Raw genomic sequence first — 13222 nt, 5'->3', positions numbered from 1 at the left:
CTCTTGTCCAGCATTTGTCTTCACAGGGGCCAACTCCCATCTGATGTTGATACTTGACCTTTATAGCAGCCCCCCCCCGCCGCTTTGCCCTCTAGGGATGAATGATACTCATACACTGGACATTCAAAGCATTACTTCTCAGGCTGATCTAACTCACGGGGTTGTTGTGTGAACAACAAAAAAAAAAAAAATGTAGTGATGATGAGGGACCTACAATAAATATTTTCTGACTTTGGGATGAAGCAATTCATAAGAAGCATCCATAACTCAGCCCGCGCATTGCATTTAAAAGGTCCGAGAAAGTATACTTGGCAGTACGACTCTACTATTTTCTATCTCTATGACCAGCTGGGGGCGGAGCCTTTGCTCATGCCCAAAATACATTTCCACGCATGCGTTGAAGGACTGCACCACGCCCTAAGCTAACATGGCGAAAGCTTGCGGCAAAGGGGTGAGCATGCGCATTGGGAATGATCAAGCCTGGCCGTTTTTATTGAGGCGGGAAAGACCCCTTTGCGCATGCGGCTTAAAGAAAACGAATAAAACAGATTTGCCAGCTTAAATAAGGAAGTACTGTATTCGGTGCTAAGGTAGCATTGTCCTCAAAGTAGCCAATTAATCATTTCCTTAAACCTTTTCTTATCGGTCGCGGATCGATGTTGACCAATAAAAATAATCTATTCCTTTAAGGGAGGACAGAGGCGGGTCCTAACGCTTGACAAGCACTTCTGTCGGCTAATCAGAGCCCCGCTCCTTACGGGGCCGAGACCCGGAAGCTAGGCTCCGTGGGTTCGAGCCCCGCCTGCGGCGCGATGGCACCCAAAGCGTTCAAAATCCGTAGCCTCGGCAGCGATCGGAAATTCGGAGTGGCGGCAAGAAGCCTGAAGGAGTTGCTCTCCAAGGCCTGCGCCTTCCTGCAGGTGCAGTTGAGGTGGTTGGGTATGCAGCGGGCTTTAGGACCGCCGCGGAAATCAAGTGCAAGCAGCGGCCCCTGCTGGAGCCGCTGAGGAACTGCAGGTGTTCAAGTTGCTTGTTAATAGAATCACAGAACTGGAGTTGGAAGGGAATCCCAGGGAAATATAGAACTCCCTTCTTTAGTGTTCCCCAAACTTGAGTCTCCCCGGTTTTTGGACTACAGCTCCCATCATCCCTAGCTAGCAGGACCTGTGGTCAGGGATGATGGGAATTGTAGTCCAAAAAAGTCGGGGACCCAAGTTTGGGAAACACTGGTTTAGAGCAAGAAAACTGATTAAGGGTGGCATCTGAACAAAACCCCAGTGCTCTGGCTAGGATGAGGCCACCTCCTTGCGGAAGCTAAGCAGGTTGGGGACTGAGGACTGGATGGGAGTCCACATACACACCACCTTGGGTTCTATGGCGGAAGAAAGGTGGGACATAAATGTAAGAAAAGAATAAAAGTTGGTCTGGGGAGAGGGCTGGCGGGGGAATCTTCCTGTGTCTTGTGACGGCTGCCCTGACTCCATGTGCCTTGTGTCACCTTCCCAACAGCTCCCTTACACTGACTGCCGGCTGTGCTTATATGAGGACGGCACAGAGGTGACAGAAGGGTATTTTCAGCATATTCCAGATCATTCGGAACTCATCTTGCTACCCCCAGGAGAGAGCTGGCATGGCTGTGAGTAGGACAGGGAGTTTTGTTCTATTCCTCCGCCTGAAAACATCCACCGTCCTCATGCATTTTGAGTGTATGCACATAACCCAGCCAACAAATATCACATAGCGTTGTAGGAAATTAATAAATTATGAAATAATATTGTTAACTGGGAAATTTCCGTTGTTGGTGAGCATGCACATTTTAAGGGTCACATCAAACACGCTGACTTGTACAAAGCAGAAATTTTCTCTTTCTTCCCTTCCTTTCATGAATTACTGTAATTGGTCGCACCACAAATATAACCATGTTGACTCAGATAAATCCAGGTTTGATGCATTCAGATTAGTCAGATATTGCAAATGCTTCGAATGCTTGAGAGCTTTTTGAAAATGTTAAGCGTTTCATTATTGCTGTTAATACTGATTAAAAATTAATACTAATTACTGATTATTTTCACTACCATTAATAATAATGTAAAATATTATCTTGATTAAAGCAGGAACGAGCAACCCCAAATAATTCTGCACACACCCTCCCCCCACTCTAACAACCTTGCAGATGTGAGCGAGATCCAGCGGTTTCTTGATGCCTTTTCTAGCCGAACGGATGATGTTATTCGCGCAGCTCAGGGGCTGCTCTCTGACGAGGAAGCCCCCAAGAGACGGAAGCTGCTGGCTGACCTCATTCAGACTCTCAGTGAAAATATTTCAGGGGAAAGCAGAGAGGAAGATGGGAGATGGTTCGAAGGTGAGCTCTGCCTCGGTGCCGACACGCCCCTTAAGGAGGGTTGTATTTTTCTTCTTATTCTTTGCTAAACATTACACTTTTCATATAATCACAGAGTTGGGAGGCACCCCCAAGGGTCATCTAGCTCAACCCCCTGCGATGCAAGAATCACAGCTAAATAATCCCTCTCTTTAAAAACCTCCAAGGAAGGAGAGTCTACTACCTTGCAAGGGAGTTGATGTTTCATTTTGGGTGCGTCCAAAGCCCCTTGGAAGAGGAAGCCCAACACAAAGCATTGATTCCTGCACACCTCTCAATCTCAGCTCATGCAGAGATAGTGACATGATCTTGAGCCAAAGGCCTGAAATACTCAGGCCTGAAATACATAATCTGGGACTCTAACCACTACACAACACTGCCTGTACAGGAGTAAGATCAAATAGGAGTTCTTCGCCCCACACTTTGGGTATTAAAAAGGCTTCAGAACTGCATTCAGAAGAAGGGCCTGTTTTATAGATGCGGGTAGAAGGTTAATGGGGTTTCCCCCCTCTCTCCTAGGGGTTGACTCTCGCTTTAAGACGAAGTCCAGTTACATGCGCTACAGCTGTGAGAGCAGGATCCGAGGTTACATGAAAGAGGTAATGCATGTTTGATGCAGCCCATAGTTCACCTTTTAGATGCATCAGTTATCACAGGGAGGGCCATATGGAAGCAGCTAGTAAAAGTTGTAAAGGTCATATTTAAACAGTATTATAATGATTATAAATGGGAAGTAGCTGGGGAGTTACACAGTAGGGGACCCTACTGGACACAGGACTGTCCAATTACACACACAAATATTTAAAATCACAAGTCTGAGGGGGTCTTATATGGCACAAAAAAACATTTTTTGAAGATTTTGGGGGCCGAGCGGCTAGCTACCCATCTTACATTTTCATCTACATTTTTCTTTTAGTTAGTGGATTCCACTCAGCTTAGTTGTACTCAGAGCAGCCTCAGTGTAGTGAATGAACATGACTAAACTGTACCCATTCATTTCAATGGGTCACCTCTGAGTAAAACTTAGCTGAATACCACCCAATGCATTTGTGAACCACCTTGAAGATCCATTCAGCCAAAACATAGGGTAGGAATCCTCAAATACATGAATACGCCACAGCTTTGTTTGTTTGTTTTGTTTTAAACAAAGGTCAGCAACTACGCTTCTGCACTCCACCCGGCCGTCCAAGCTAAATTCAAAGAGATTGCAGAAGAGATGCTGTTGAAATTAAAGTCAGAGAGGTACAATGGCTGTTATTTTGACAGGAGAGAAGACAAGAAGGTCTGTCTTTGCACACCAGAAGGCTGGTTCTCTTGTCAAGTAAGTTTCAAACTAGTTTCTGGTGCTGCAAAACTGTGTGTCTGTACCTGGTTGTCTTAAAAAAAAAAGAGAGTTCTAACAGATACAGGGCAGGGATGGGGAACACTTTCCAGGCAGAGGGCCACACTCCCTCCTAAGTTACCTTCGGGGGCCCGTATACTAGTAGGCCAGACTTCCCCCTTCATCCAGGCAAGCAAGAGGCCTTATCACAGTTCAAGGACACAGTTCAGCCAGACAAAAACACCCAAGGAAGGTGCAGAGCACGACTCGAGGGGTGTTGCCTAGGCAGAAATCAGGGGGCCAGATGGAGAGGTTTGGAGGGCCACATGTTCTCCACTCCAATATAGAGTTCCAAACCAACCAAGAAAAACACTGGCCACCTTGATAAATTAACAGGAAGGATTCAAGGCCTACGAGACCTCAGATTCACTGAAGACTGGAGTAAATTTGTAGACTATTCGAAAAGTATATGCGATGAACAAATAACGTTTGTAGGTTTGCAAGAGGCTCTGTGAAAAAAAATATTAGAAATATTGTAAAAAAAGGGAATAAGAGGGAGGAGGTTTTTAATGAAAGGCAATATTAAATTAAGAAATGCGGAAGAAGGATTAAAACGGAGGATTTGCTGAAGAGCTGAGGGAAGTCCAAAAAAATGTATTTGTGAAAAACTTTGTTATGTGTTTTTATATTTTTGTATTGTAAAATGAATAAAAATATATATTTTTTTTTTAAAAGAAAAACACTGGCCACCAACAGCCAGGGGTTCTGACCTCTGTGCCAGCTGCCTAGACTTCTGATGAGGTCAGCAGATTCACCTGCATGCTCAAGCCATACCCCTTAAGGACCCCTTTTCACAGGTTCTGGTGGGCTTCAGACCCCCATGTCTGGGGGAAATGAGGTCCTAGTTCTTTGGAGTCCAAGGCAGGGACAGGCAAGGATCGTGTTTCAGAAGCAGCAACTGAAACAGTTCAGAAGAGTGGGAAGGGAATCCACGGCGGGCAAGAGGTCAACCTCCGACGGCAGCAGCGTGAGTAGGACAGAGATGGAGACAGAGCAGGCGCTATCCTTGGCAGGATTCTCTCTTCAGCCTCTGATTGAAACCTGGCCTCCGAGCTTCCCTTTGTAGGGCTGGGCAGAGCTGGATAGGCCCTTGCAGTGTCCCAACTGGCTTAGTTCTCAGTTGCATTCCTTAGAGCAAAGGTTTAAAACTTTTTGAGTCCACATCTCCCTTGACCACCGACATTCTTTCTGCGGCAACCCTGTGGGGGCTCAGAAGCCCAGTTATGTCTCCCCTTGCCTGCAGAGCTGGCAGCCTCTCACCCTTTTTCAAACCCCCTCCCTTGTGGAATGTCCCCTCGGCCTCCTTTCCTCTCCCCTCTTCTTGGGAGTCCTCCGGGCAGCTGCTGCCACTGTGCCTGGTCTCCTAGCTGTCCCCTCAAAGAGAGGTACCTCCTCACACTGCCCTGGGACTTGTCTGCCCATTCCCAACAGCAAGGGCTGGCGGATTGGCTGGGTGGGCTCCCTCACCTGCTTGCTTGCTTGCTCCAAGGCCCCAGAGGCACTATTCACCTGTGGAGCTTGTAGCCAGGACTGCAACAAGCAGCTGTGCAAGCCTTTGAGAGGCAAAGATGTGAGAGGGAATCAGGAGGGAGGGAAGAAGGTCAGAAGCCAGTGTTACCTGTGGCACCCCTGAGCATCATTCAAGGCACCCCAGGGTGCCACAGCACAGTGATTGAAAACCACTGCCTTAGGGTTTAGGACTCGGGAGACCAGGGTTCAGATTCCTCCACTCAAAGCTTGCTGAGTGTTGATGCCTCTCAGCCTAACCTGCTTCACAAGGGCACAGGAGGGAGCTGTGATCCTCATTCCATGACACCCTGTCCCCTTGCAGAGATTTATTTAAACTTGTTTATTTTTATGTAAATTTATGTATTCCCTTTTCCCCCATGAACTCTCAGCTTCGGTTTTTATTTGGTTTGATGTTTTTATTATGTTTTTAGATATGCTGTAAGCTGCCCAGAGTGGCTAGGGAAACCCAGCCAGAGGGGCAGGGTATAAATAACAACATTACTGTATTATTATTTCATGCTGTCGTCTTTCCGCAGGGCCCTTTTGATGCAGAAAACTGCCCTAGCCAACACTCCATCAATCCGTATGGGAACAAAGAGAGCAGAGTCCTCTTTAGCACCTGGAACCTCGACCACGTGTAGGTACAAGTGCAATATCTGAACGGGCATTTCCTGCCGTTTTGGAAAGACAAAAGGCACCGGAAGGCAGACTGATTTCTTCCAATTTTGGGGTTGGACAACCTATTCCAGCTCAGGGGCTGTGTTGCTAAGCAGGCAGCCTTCTGGGGGCCACATTACAATGCTGGGTGGGGCAATGGATGTTACTTTAAAACGAACTTGAAAAGCAACAGCCCTGAGCCCTGAGCTTCAGGCCTCAGAATTCTGCTATTTCCCCTGAGTTTGCACAGAACGTGCACTGCCTTGGGTCCCCAGGAAACATTTGCTTGTTTCCAAATTCTGAAAAAGGCTCTAAACATTAACATCCACAGGGCTTGCTTTCTGTTTCAGAATTGAGAAGAAGCGGACGGTCCTCCCGACGTTAGCAGAAGCTGTAAAGGGCCGAGACGGCAAGGAGGTGAACTGGGAATACTTCTACCAGCTGCTGTTTACCGTCCATAATCTGAAACTGGTGCACATTGCCTGCCACAAGAAAGCCTACCACAACCTCAGTTGTGACAAGAGCAAGATCTACCGAAAACGGAAAGGGGTCCACAAGATCCGGAAGTGACCCCCCCCCCATTTGCCAAGGGACTGACTTCTAAGTTGTGGGCTGATGTACCTTTTTCCTGAGCACTTGGGTGGGTGGTCTGGCCGATGAGCCTTTATTTTGTGGAGTCCCAATGCCTTCTGGCCCTTGACCTCAGTTGCACGTGGCTGTCTCCATCAGGAGGAAGGGCACACGTTTTTGAACTCCCGAATGCTGGCAACTCCATTTATTTCCCTGATGTGGGTGCCTATTGGCCAGGGCCCATGCGGTCACCCAAGTCAAACAATGGATTCTTCTCCACATCCTATGGGGATTTTGCAATGTTTAAATGGAAGGCTCATTGTTTACCTATATGAGTACTCGTGTGGCGGAAGTTCCAACATGCAAAGCATGGAGAAGCCCTAAATCAAGTAGTAGAAACAGAAAATGGCTTCACTGCCTTATGTTTTCTGTGCCATTTTCAGCCTGGCTTATCCTGCAGTACTGCAGAATGGAACATGAAAAATAAGAAACCAATCACATATGCTGGTATCCTTCATTTCAAGCCCAGAGCTTATAAAGCCCTGATTTTATTTCTGTAGCATATCTAGCTCTCCTGTCTAGTAGAGTCCTAAGCACGTCTGTTCAGAAACAAGTCCTATACATTTAGGACAACTGTATGCTCCCCCCATACCAACTCCCCCTTCTCACCAAGCCCTGTTACCTCTTCAGCTTCCAACACCTTCTCCTCCCAGTCTTCTCCCTCATTGTTTTCCCACCAATCCCCTGTCTCTGAGCCTTCTTCCCTTTGGGGATTCCCCAGCTGGTTCTTCCTACCATTCCTCTGCATCCAACAAGTCCGTGACACCAGGACCCAAGGAGTGTATCACATGCAAAATGTTGGTTGCTAGCCATGAAAATAGAAAGGAGGACAGGGATTAATGCAGTGAGCACTGCGATGTCACACAGACAACTATGGTTCTCTAAGCAGTGTGGGATAATGCTTAGAGCGACCAAGGTGAAAATCCCCACTTGGCCCCACTGGCTGACCTTGGGCCAGTCGCTGCCTCTCAGGCTAACCTACCTCACAAAGCTGTTGTGGAGATTAAATAAGGAGCGGGGGAACCATGTACACCACCTCAAGCTCTTTGGAGAAGAATGTGGGCTATAAACACAGTAAATAAAATACCTCCCAATTACTTTCGGGGGGGGGCGTGCAGGAAACAGAGGTGGTTTCCTTTCAATTTGACTCTCTAAATCAGGGGAGGATACCCTAAAGCCCTCCAAATGTTGAGACTCCAGCTCCCAATTTAGCTTGTTTGTACAACCAATTGTCAAGTATGCTTTGAGTCCAGGAACATCTGGAGGGATGCAGGTTAGCCTAACTTACTATAAAGAGCTAGACAGATTAGTGGAGGAAAGGATTATCAGCTGTAATTAGCTAAGGCGACTAAGAGGAGCTAAACTGTGAGAATGCCTGGTTTCCAGATGCCCATTTGGAGGCACCTAGCTTGCTGCTGTAAGACGTTTGAATAGAGCAGCCTTCCCCAGCTTGTTGCCCTCTAACTGTTGGACTACAACTCCCATCATCCCTGATCCCTTGCTGGGTGGTTACTGGGAATTTATAGAGCTCACAACATCTGGAAGGCTGGATTAGATGACACATCTATTATCCACCAGGGCTCTTCTACTATTTCTCAAAATCCTCTGCAACAGTCTAGGCTTCTGTGGCAGATCAACTGGGGTAGAAGCTTCCTTGAGGTAGAAAATTTGGTAACACCCCCCTCGCTGCCCCGCTTAGCCCTGTGGCTCCTCAATTTCTGCACCGCTCCTCCATGCTGTGTTTTCCTCATGTGCAATAAAAATTAAATAAAATCCTGCCAACACAAATAACACTGTCATTTGGGAACTATCTGACAGTCTTCCGTTCATTAGGAGCAACAAAATCCAGAGAGCAGATTTCTCTTCTCTGGCATCAGCCGCTTTGCAACATGAACTAACACAACTTAAGGGCTCTATAAATCGTTTTTAATTAGTTCTCTACTAAGCTTCTGCCGTTCCAGGCCGCTGCCTCGCAACCTGGGTGATCAGCAGTGCAAGAAATACTGTAGGCAAAGTGGATCGTTACCTCTTTGGAAAAGGAGGCTGGAGGGGATAGTCATTCATACTGGGGCTAGCATCTCTCACTGTGCCCGAGAGATCCTGCAAACCCTCCTCCCAAGCTTGCTGGTGCGACCCCTGAGGTCTAAGCGCCTGCAGGAAGTTGCCAAGTGACCCCACAACTCCTACCTTCCAAGCTTGCATTCTCACAGGAATCAAGATACTGACTTGTTTCCCACACACATGCTGCTTCTGGGAACTGTTTGCTCTTCTCCCCTTCTGGGAGTCAGGAGTTGTTTGTAACAAGTGCTGTCAAACTTTCTGCTGACTTTCTGCCTTTGCCTCACACGCAGTCTGTGACGTTGCCTCCAACATCTGAACTGGGAGGGTTAACTTTTTCAAAAAGGAAGATGCACTTCTCTAGAAGATGCAACAACGGTGGTGAGATGCACATTTGCGTCAGGGAAAAAGAAATGGCAGCTACTGAAGGTGACCGGGTCAGTGCTCGGTGCTCAAGCGACTTCTTCCTTTTCATCGTCATCATCGTCCTTGGCTATGAAGTGTCCCTTTCTCAGCTCTCGCCTGCTGGCAGACACCCGGGAGAGAGGATGGGCTGGGAGGTCCTAGGAAAGGAACAAGCCAAGAGCAGACTTAATGCATGGGCCAAGGTTGCTTCAGACAGACCACTCGGGGCCCTGTGTGACTCCAGCTCCCATCAGCCTCAGCCAGCATGGGATCATGGGAACTGTAGTCCAACAGCATCAGGAAGGTACCATGTTATTCCTAGAATGCATGAACATCCAGGACAACCGATTAGACATGTAAAGTTTCTGGAAATTGTGAAGCTGTGGAAAAGAACTGTTCCCCCTCCATTCTCCCCCTCCCTGGGAAATTTGGGGGGGGGGGGGAGGGAATCGAAAAAAAAATTGCATTTTTTTAGCACCCTTAATGGATCAAAAGTCACTTTGTTACTTTAGGAACATAAAATGTCTTAAAATATATAAATTGGTTTGCCATTAAATTATCATGTTTGATATACTAAAAATGCAATTTATTCAGTCAATGATTACAAATTGAATTTACTTTTTAATTTCCTGAGAAAAATAAAAGTTAGAAATGGAGCTACAAGCTGCTGAACTGCAAAGAAACTCTTTGACATCTCTTTCATTCTGCTGGTTTATGAGAACCAGGCAAATAAAAACAAAAACTTGATAAATCAACAACATTTATAGTAAAACAAGAAAATAATTATCTATTCTTGGTTGTATTCAGCTATGTCATAGTCACGAGTAGATCCACTGAAATTAATTAACCTAAGATAACCATTCAACGGAACTACTTTGAGTAGGACTAGCATTGAACACCACTTTATGTCTCCCTCAGCTCTTCAGTGTCAAACAGACATAAAACATTCATTTCCATCAAAAAAGGGAGCAGTTAAGTGAATGACAGGTGGGCAACCTCACCCATACTTAAAATTTAGCTCATGAGACTAGATCCTAATAAGGAGCCAAAAAGCTCCCCTACCCAAATTTATTAGTTGTCTCAGAAGTCCTACAAAGACATATATTTTGGGCACCCTTGAAATTATTAGCTGTGATGACTATGTGACTGTTTTTAAATGTTTTTATTTTTTAAAATTGTTTTTCGTTCTCTGGTTTCTTATGGGCAGGATATACGTTTAATAAAATAATAATAAATAATAATAATATGAGAGCTTCCTAAATGAGTGGGATTTGGGTTGCAGCCATTACCCCAAGCTTCCTTCTGCTGACCCACTTCCCCTACCTGCATAAACGCCACACTGCCAAAGAATCGGTCTACTGGCAGTGGCTGGTTGCTGTCCTCATTCAAGAAAATGCTGTTGTCCAACTTGAAGCCTTGACTCAGCACCTCTGGCTCCATCTCAGAGTCATCCGACAACCGAGCTCCACAGCTTTCCTCTTCCTCTTCTTCTTCCTCATTCTCTTCCTCCACATTCTGGACACGGGGCTGGAAGAGGGCTTTGCCATCCGTACCTGGCGCTGATGGCTTCACACAGAGGCCATCCTCTTCAGCCTCCAGCATCTCTTCAGCTATCTGAGGAACCTCCTTCCCTTCACTTTGCAGCATCATCTTGAGGTGTGGAAACTTCACGCCTGAGGCGGCTTTATCGGCTGTCTCTTTTGGGAAGAGAAGGTGGCTGGTGCTCGCACAGAAATTGGCTCCTTGTATCTCCTGTTTGGCCAGGCTTTTCTTTTCACATTTTAGCTTCTTTGAAGGGCGTCTGTCAGTTGCTTTGCGTGAAGGACCCTGTTTGAACAACAACAAAAAAAGCCATAGAGACTCAAACCTCCACATCAAATTGATGATAAACAAACAAGTTTCAGTTAGCCCAGAACAGAGATAGGAAACTATTACTGAACTCTCAGGCTCAAATCTCACCCAACTCAGCAATGACCCAATTCTGACCCAGTCCCTCTCAGCCTCATAGGGTTGTTGAGGATGAAAGGAGAATTTCATATGCCCCTCCGAGCAATTTGGAAGGAATGATGGGATATCAATGACAAAATATTTTTTTTCTTACTAACCATCATTTCTACACCAAGCTCTTACAAAGAAATCTAAGAATCTGCAAAGCAAATATAACAGATCTGTCTATCCAAGTTAAGCCCATATGAAAATCCTGAAATCCTATTAGAATGGAGTGGTGGACAGAAAGAGACAGCGACACAATAATTGGACTTGGACGCCATAAGGCCTGGGTTCAAATCCCCCTTCAGCCACTGACACTAGTCTGGCTGATCTTGAGCCATTTTCTCTTGGTCAAGCCTACCTCACACGGGTGTTGTGAGAACCCTTCATTGGGGGAGGGGTCACCCATGTGATCACCTTGAGATATTTAGGGAAACGATGCAATAAGAACACATGAAACAAAACCTGTTTATTACCAACCCGGTGACCAATTCACACAAACACGAGACAATTATTTGCATAAATTAGCATACGCACAACGGGCAACCCTCTATGGTGAAGCATCCCTAACGGCCACCGCCAACCTGCAAATATTTAAATGTATCAATATATATTAGCATATGCAAATCAGGGTGGAGCAGAACCTCCACCTTCGACTCACACTCCCGGCCCGCATGGAGAAGAAGGTCTGTCCGCAACCAGGTCAGGTCCGCCAGGCACCATCACCAACTTCCGGCGGCACGCAGAGCTACTTCCGCAGCCTCCCCGCAGGGAAAACAGCCAACCAAGATCAATATTCGGGCTCCTTCAGAAGTCACGGCCGCCATTTTATTCTGTGCGCTACGTCACCCCGCCCCCCGGAGAGCGAGATCATCGCCATCTTTGTTTAGGGCAGCGTTGCTCAGAGACAAAAATCAAGCGTCTCCAGTCTCTCCTGTGTTTCACCCCAGTCAGAACTTATAGAGCTGACGTCTTACCCTCGCCGTCCGTCTTTCTTCTAGGAGTTTTAACGACGAGATCAGGACTTAGGAGGTCACATTGAGGAAAGAACGGACATCTTTCTCGAGGGCAACCGGGGATGTCTGGTGACGATACACGAAACACAGAGCCACAAAAATTATAGAGAGATACGATCTGAATCTCACGTTTCAAAAGACCCCTTTTCTAGTTCGCTAGTGAGAAATCCTGTGTTTTAGGCTAGGTCCCACATGTAAAACAAGCGATCATAAATGTACAAGGCAAACACATACGTAAGTATATAAACCACGTGTCTGAAATAGTACAGGAGAACAATCCTGGAGTCATTTTGACTCTCACAAACCATTCTGATTCTCGCAGTGACCTCAAATATTTCTCTGCAAGGAGGAAGGAAATGGGAAAGCCTCTCCATTGTCTTTTGCTTACCTGTCTTAAGGGCATATGTCTGTATGAATAGGGTGAGCCTGTGACCTGGATTCAGGAACTAAAGTATTTACCATCACAAAAGAATGGTAATGCAATCAGTCCCTATTATCAGGTATTCTGGCAGAGAGGATTTCTGCTGTAGACTGCCCCTTCTGTGATGTATGTATGATACATTGGGGGGTGGCCTCTAAGCTTACAGGGTGGCAATTTCAAAGAGTCTATACAAGGGCTTGTACGCCATTGTTCTGGTAATCCTCCTCTCTCCTGGGTGTGTAGTGAGTGAGGACCCTGTTGCAACAATTTTAATAAAGATCAGGCTTACTAGCTGCCTTGCTTCTCAGTATTCTCTGGTTGGCCTCTGTTATTTTCTCCTTCCGATAGGGAACCTACCTAAGGACTCTATACAGGCTCTTGGATACCCAATAAGGGAAAAGGAGCATCCCCCCCCCCCCGATAACAGGTGGGATGAAGCAGCAGGTGCCCTCTCCTTCCAGAACAAAAAATAATCGCAGAGCATCTGCTGGCATGCAGAAGGTCCTAGGTTATCCCCAAAGGCATCTTCAGTTAGGGCTGGGAGAGAACCCTTCCTTAAACCCTGGAGAACTGCTGCCGTCCAGTGTAGGCAATACTGAGCTAGACAGGGCAATGATCTGACTCAGTATAAGAAGTCACAAATGCCTGGTTCTTCCCTGTACTTGTTTAGCACTTCCGTTTCCATGTTTTCTTAGCAATGGATATTTGTTGCTATTCTGCTATTTGCTGCCCACCCATTTGACATACTGCCTCTCCCTCTTTTTTTGCAACGGACC

General features: G+C 46.4%; 3 protein-coding genes across 4 annotated transcripts in view; 1 reads left to right on the top strand and 2 right to left on the bottom strand.

The window, feature by feature from the left end:
- The window catches only part of ZNF362 (zinc finger protein 362), a 209924-nt gene that overhangs the window by 75316 nt on the left and 121386 nt on the right, over positions 1 to 13222 (bottom strand). The window lies entirely within an intron of this gene.
- On the top strand, positions 767 to 6992 carry DFFB (DNA fragmentation factor subunit beta). Its single transcript, XM_081871282.1, has 7 exons — positions 767 to 920; positions 1510 to 1636; positions 2174 to 2362; positions 2900 to 2979; positions 3531 to 3701; positions 5807 to 5907; positions 6278 to 6992. Exons 1-7 carry the CDS (start codon positions 813 to 815, stop codon positions 6495 to 6497), a joined length of 996 nt encoding a protein of 331 aa, XP_081727408.1. The 5' UTR covers positions 767 to 812; the 3' UTR covers positions 6498 to 6992.
- LOC309346976 (UPF0688 protein C1orf174 homolog) lies at positions 8462 to 11823 on the bottom strand. Of its 2 annotated transcripts, none has more exons than XM_081871383.1 (3): positions 11671 to 11823; positions 10344 to 10847; positions 8462 to 9178 (listed from the first exon to the last, which is right to left on the bottom strand). In XM_081871383.1, exons 1-3 carry the CDS (start codon positions 11683 to 11685, stop codon positions 9068 to 9070), a joined length of 630 nt encoding a protein of 209 aa, XP_081727509.1. In that variant the 5' UTR covers positions 11686 to 11823; the 3' UTR covers positions 8462 to 9067. The 2 variants fall into 2 exon arrangements, with proteins under 2 accessions (XP_081727509.1, XP_081727508.1); XM_081871382.1 differs by lacking the exon at positions 11671 to 11823 and adding an exon at positions 11547 to 11588.

The sequence above is a fragment of the Podarcis erhardii genome (assembly GCF_964252035.2).
Source record: "Podarcis erhardii genome assembly, chromosome: 7".
Taxonomy (NCBI): domain Eukaryota; kingdom Metazoa; phylum Chordata; class Lepidosauria; order Squamata; family Lacertidae; genus Podarcis; species Podarcis erhardii.
The sequence above is the reverse complement of the archived record's forward strand: the minus strand, read 5'-3'. Positions and strand labels throughout refer to the sequence as shown.

What these genes read in the sequence shown, in the direction of transcription:
- DFFB (XM_081871282.1), top strand. Translation starts at nt 813, where the DNA reads ATGGCACCCAAAGCGTTCAAAATCCGTAGCCTCGGCAGCGATCGGAAA. An exon ending in TCCGAGGTTACATGAAAGAG is followed by an intron (nt 2,980 to 3,530) that starts GTAATGCATGTT and finishes TTTTAAACAAAG; the next exon opens with GTCAGCAACTACGCTTCTGC. An exon ending in ACCTGGAACCTCGACCACGT is followed by an intron (nt 5,908 to 6,277) that starts GTAGGTACAAGT and finishes TTTCTGTTTCAG; the next exon opens with AATTGAGAAGAAGCGGACGG.
- LOC309346976 (XM_081871382.1), bottom strand. Translation starts at nt 11,573, where the DNA reads ATGCTTCACCATAGAGGGTTGCCCGTT. An exon ending in ACCATAGAGGGTTGCCCGTT is followed by an intron (nt 10,848 to 11,546) that starts GTGCGTATGCTA and finishes TTGTTCAAACAG; the next exon opens with GGTCCTTCACGCAAAGCAAC. An exon ending in GCAGTGTGGCGTTTATGCAG is followed by an intron (nt 9,179 to 10,343) that starts GTAGGGGAAGTG and finishes TTCCTTTCCTAG; the next exon opens with GACCTCCCAGCCCATCCTCT.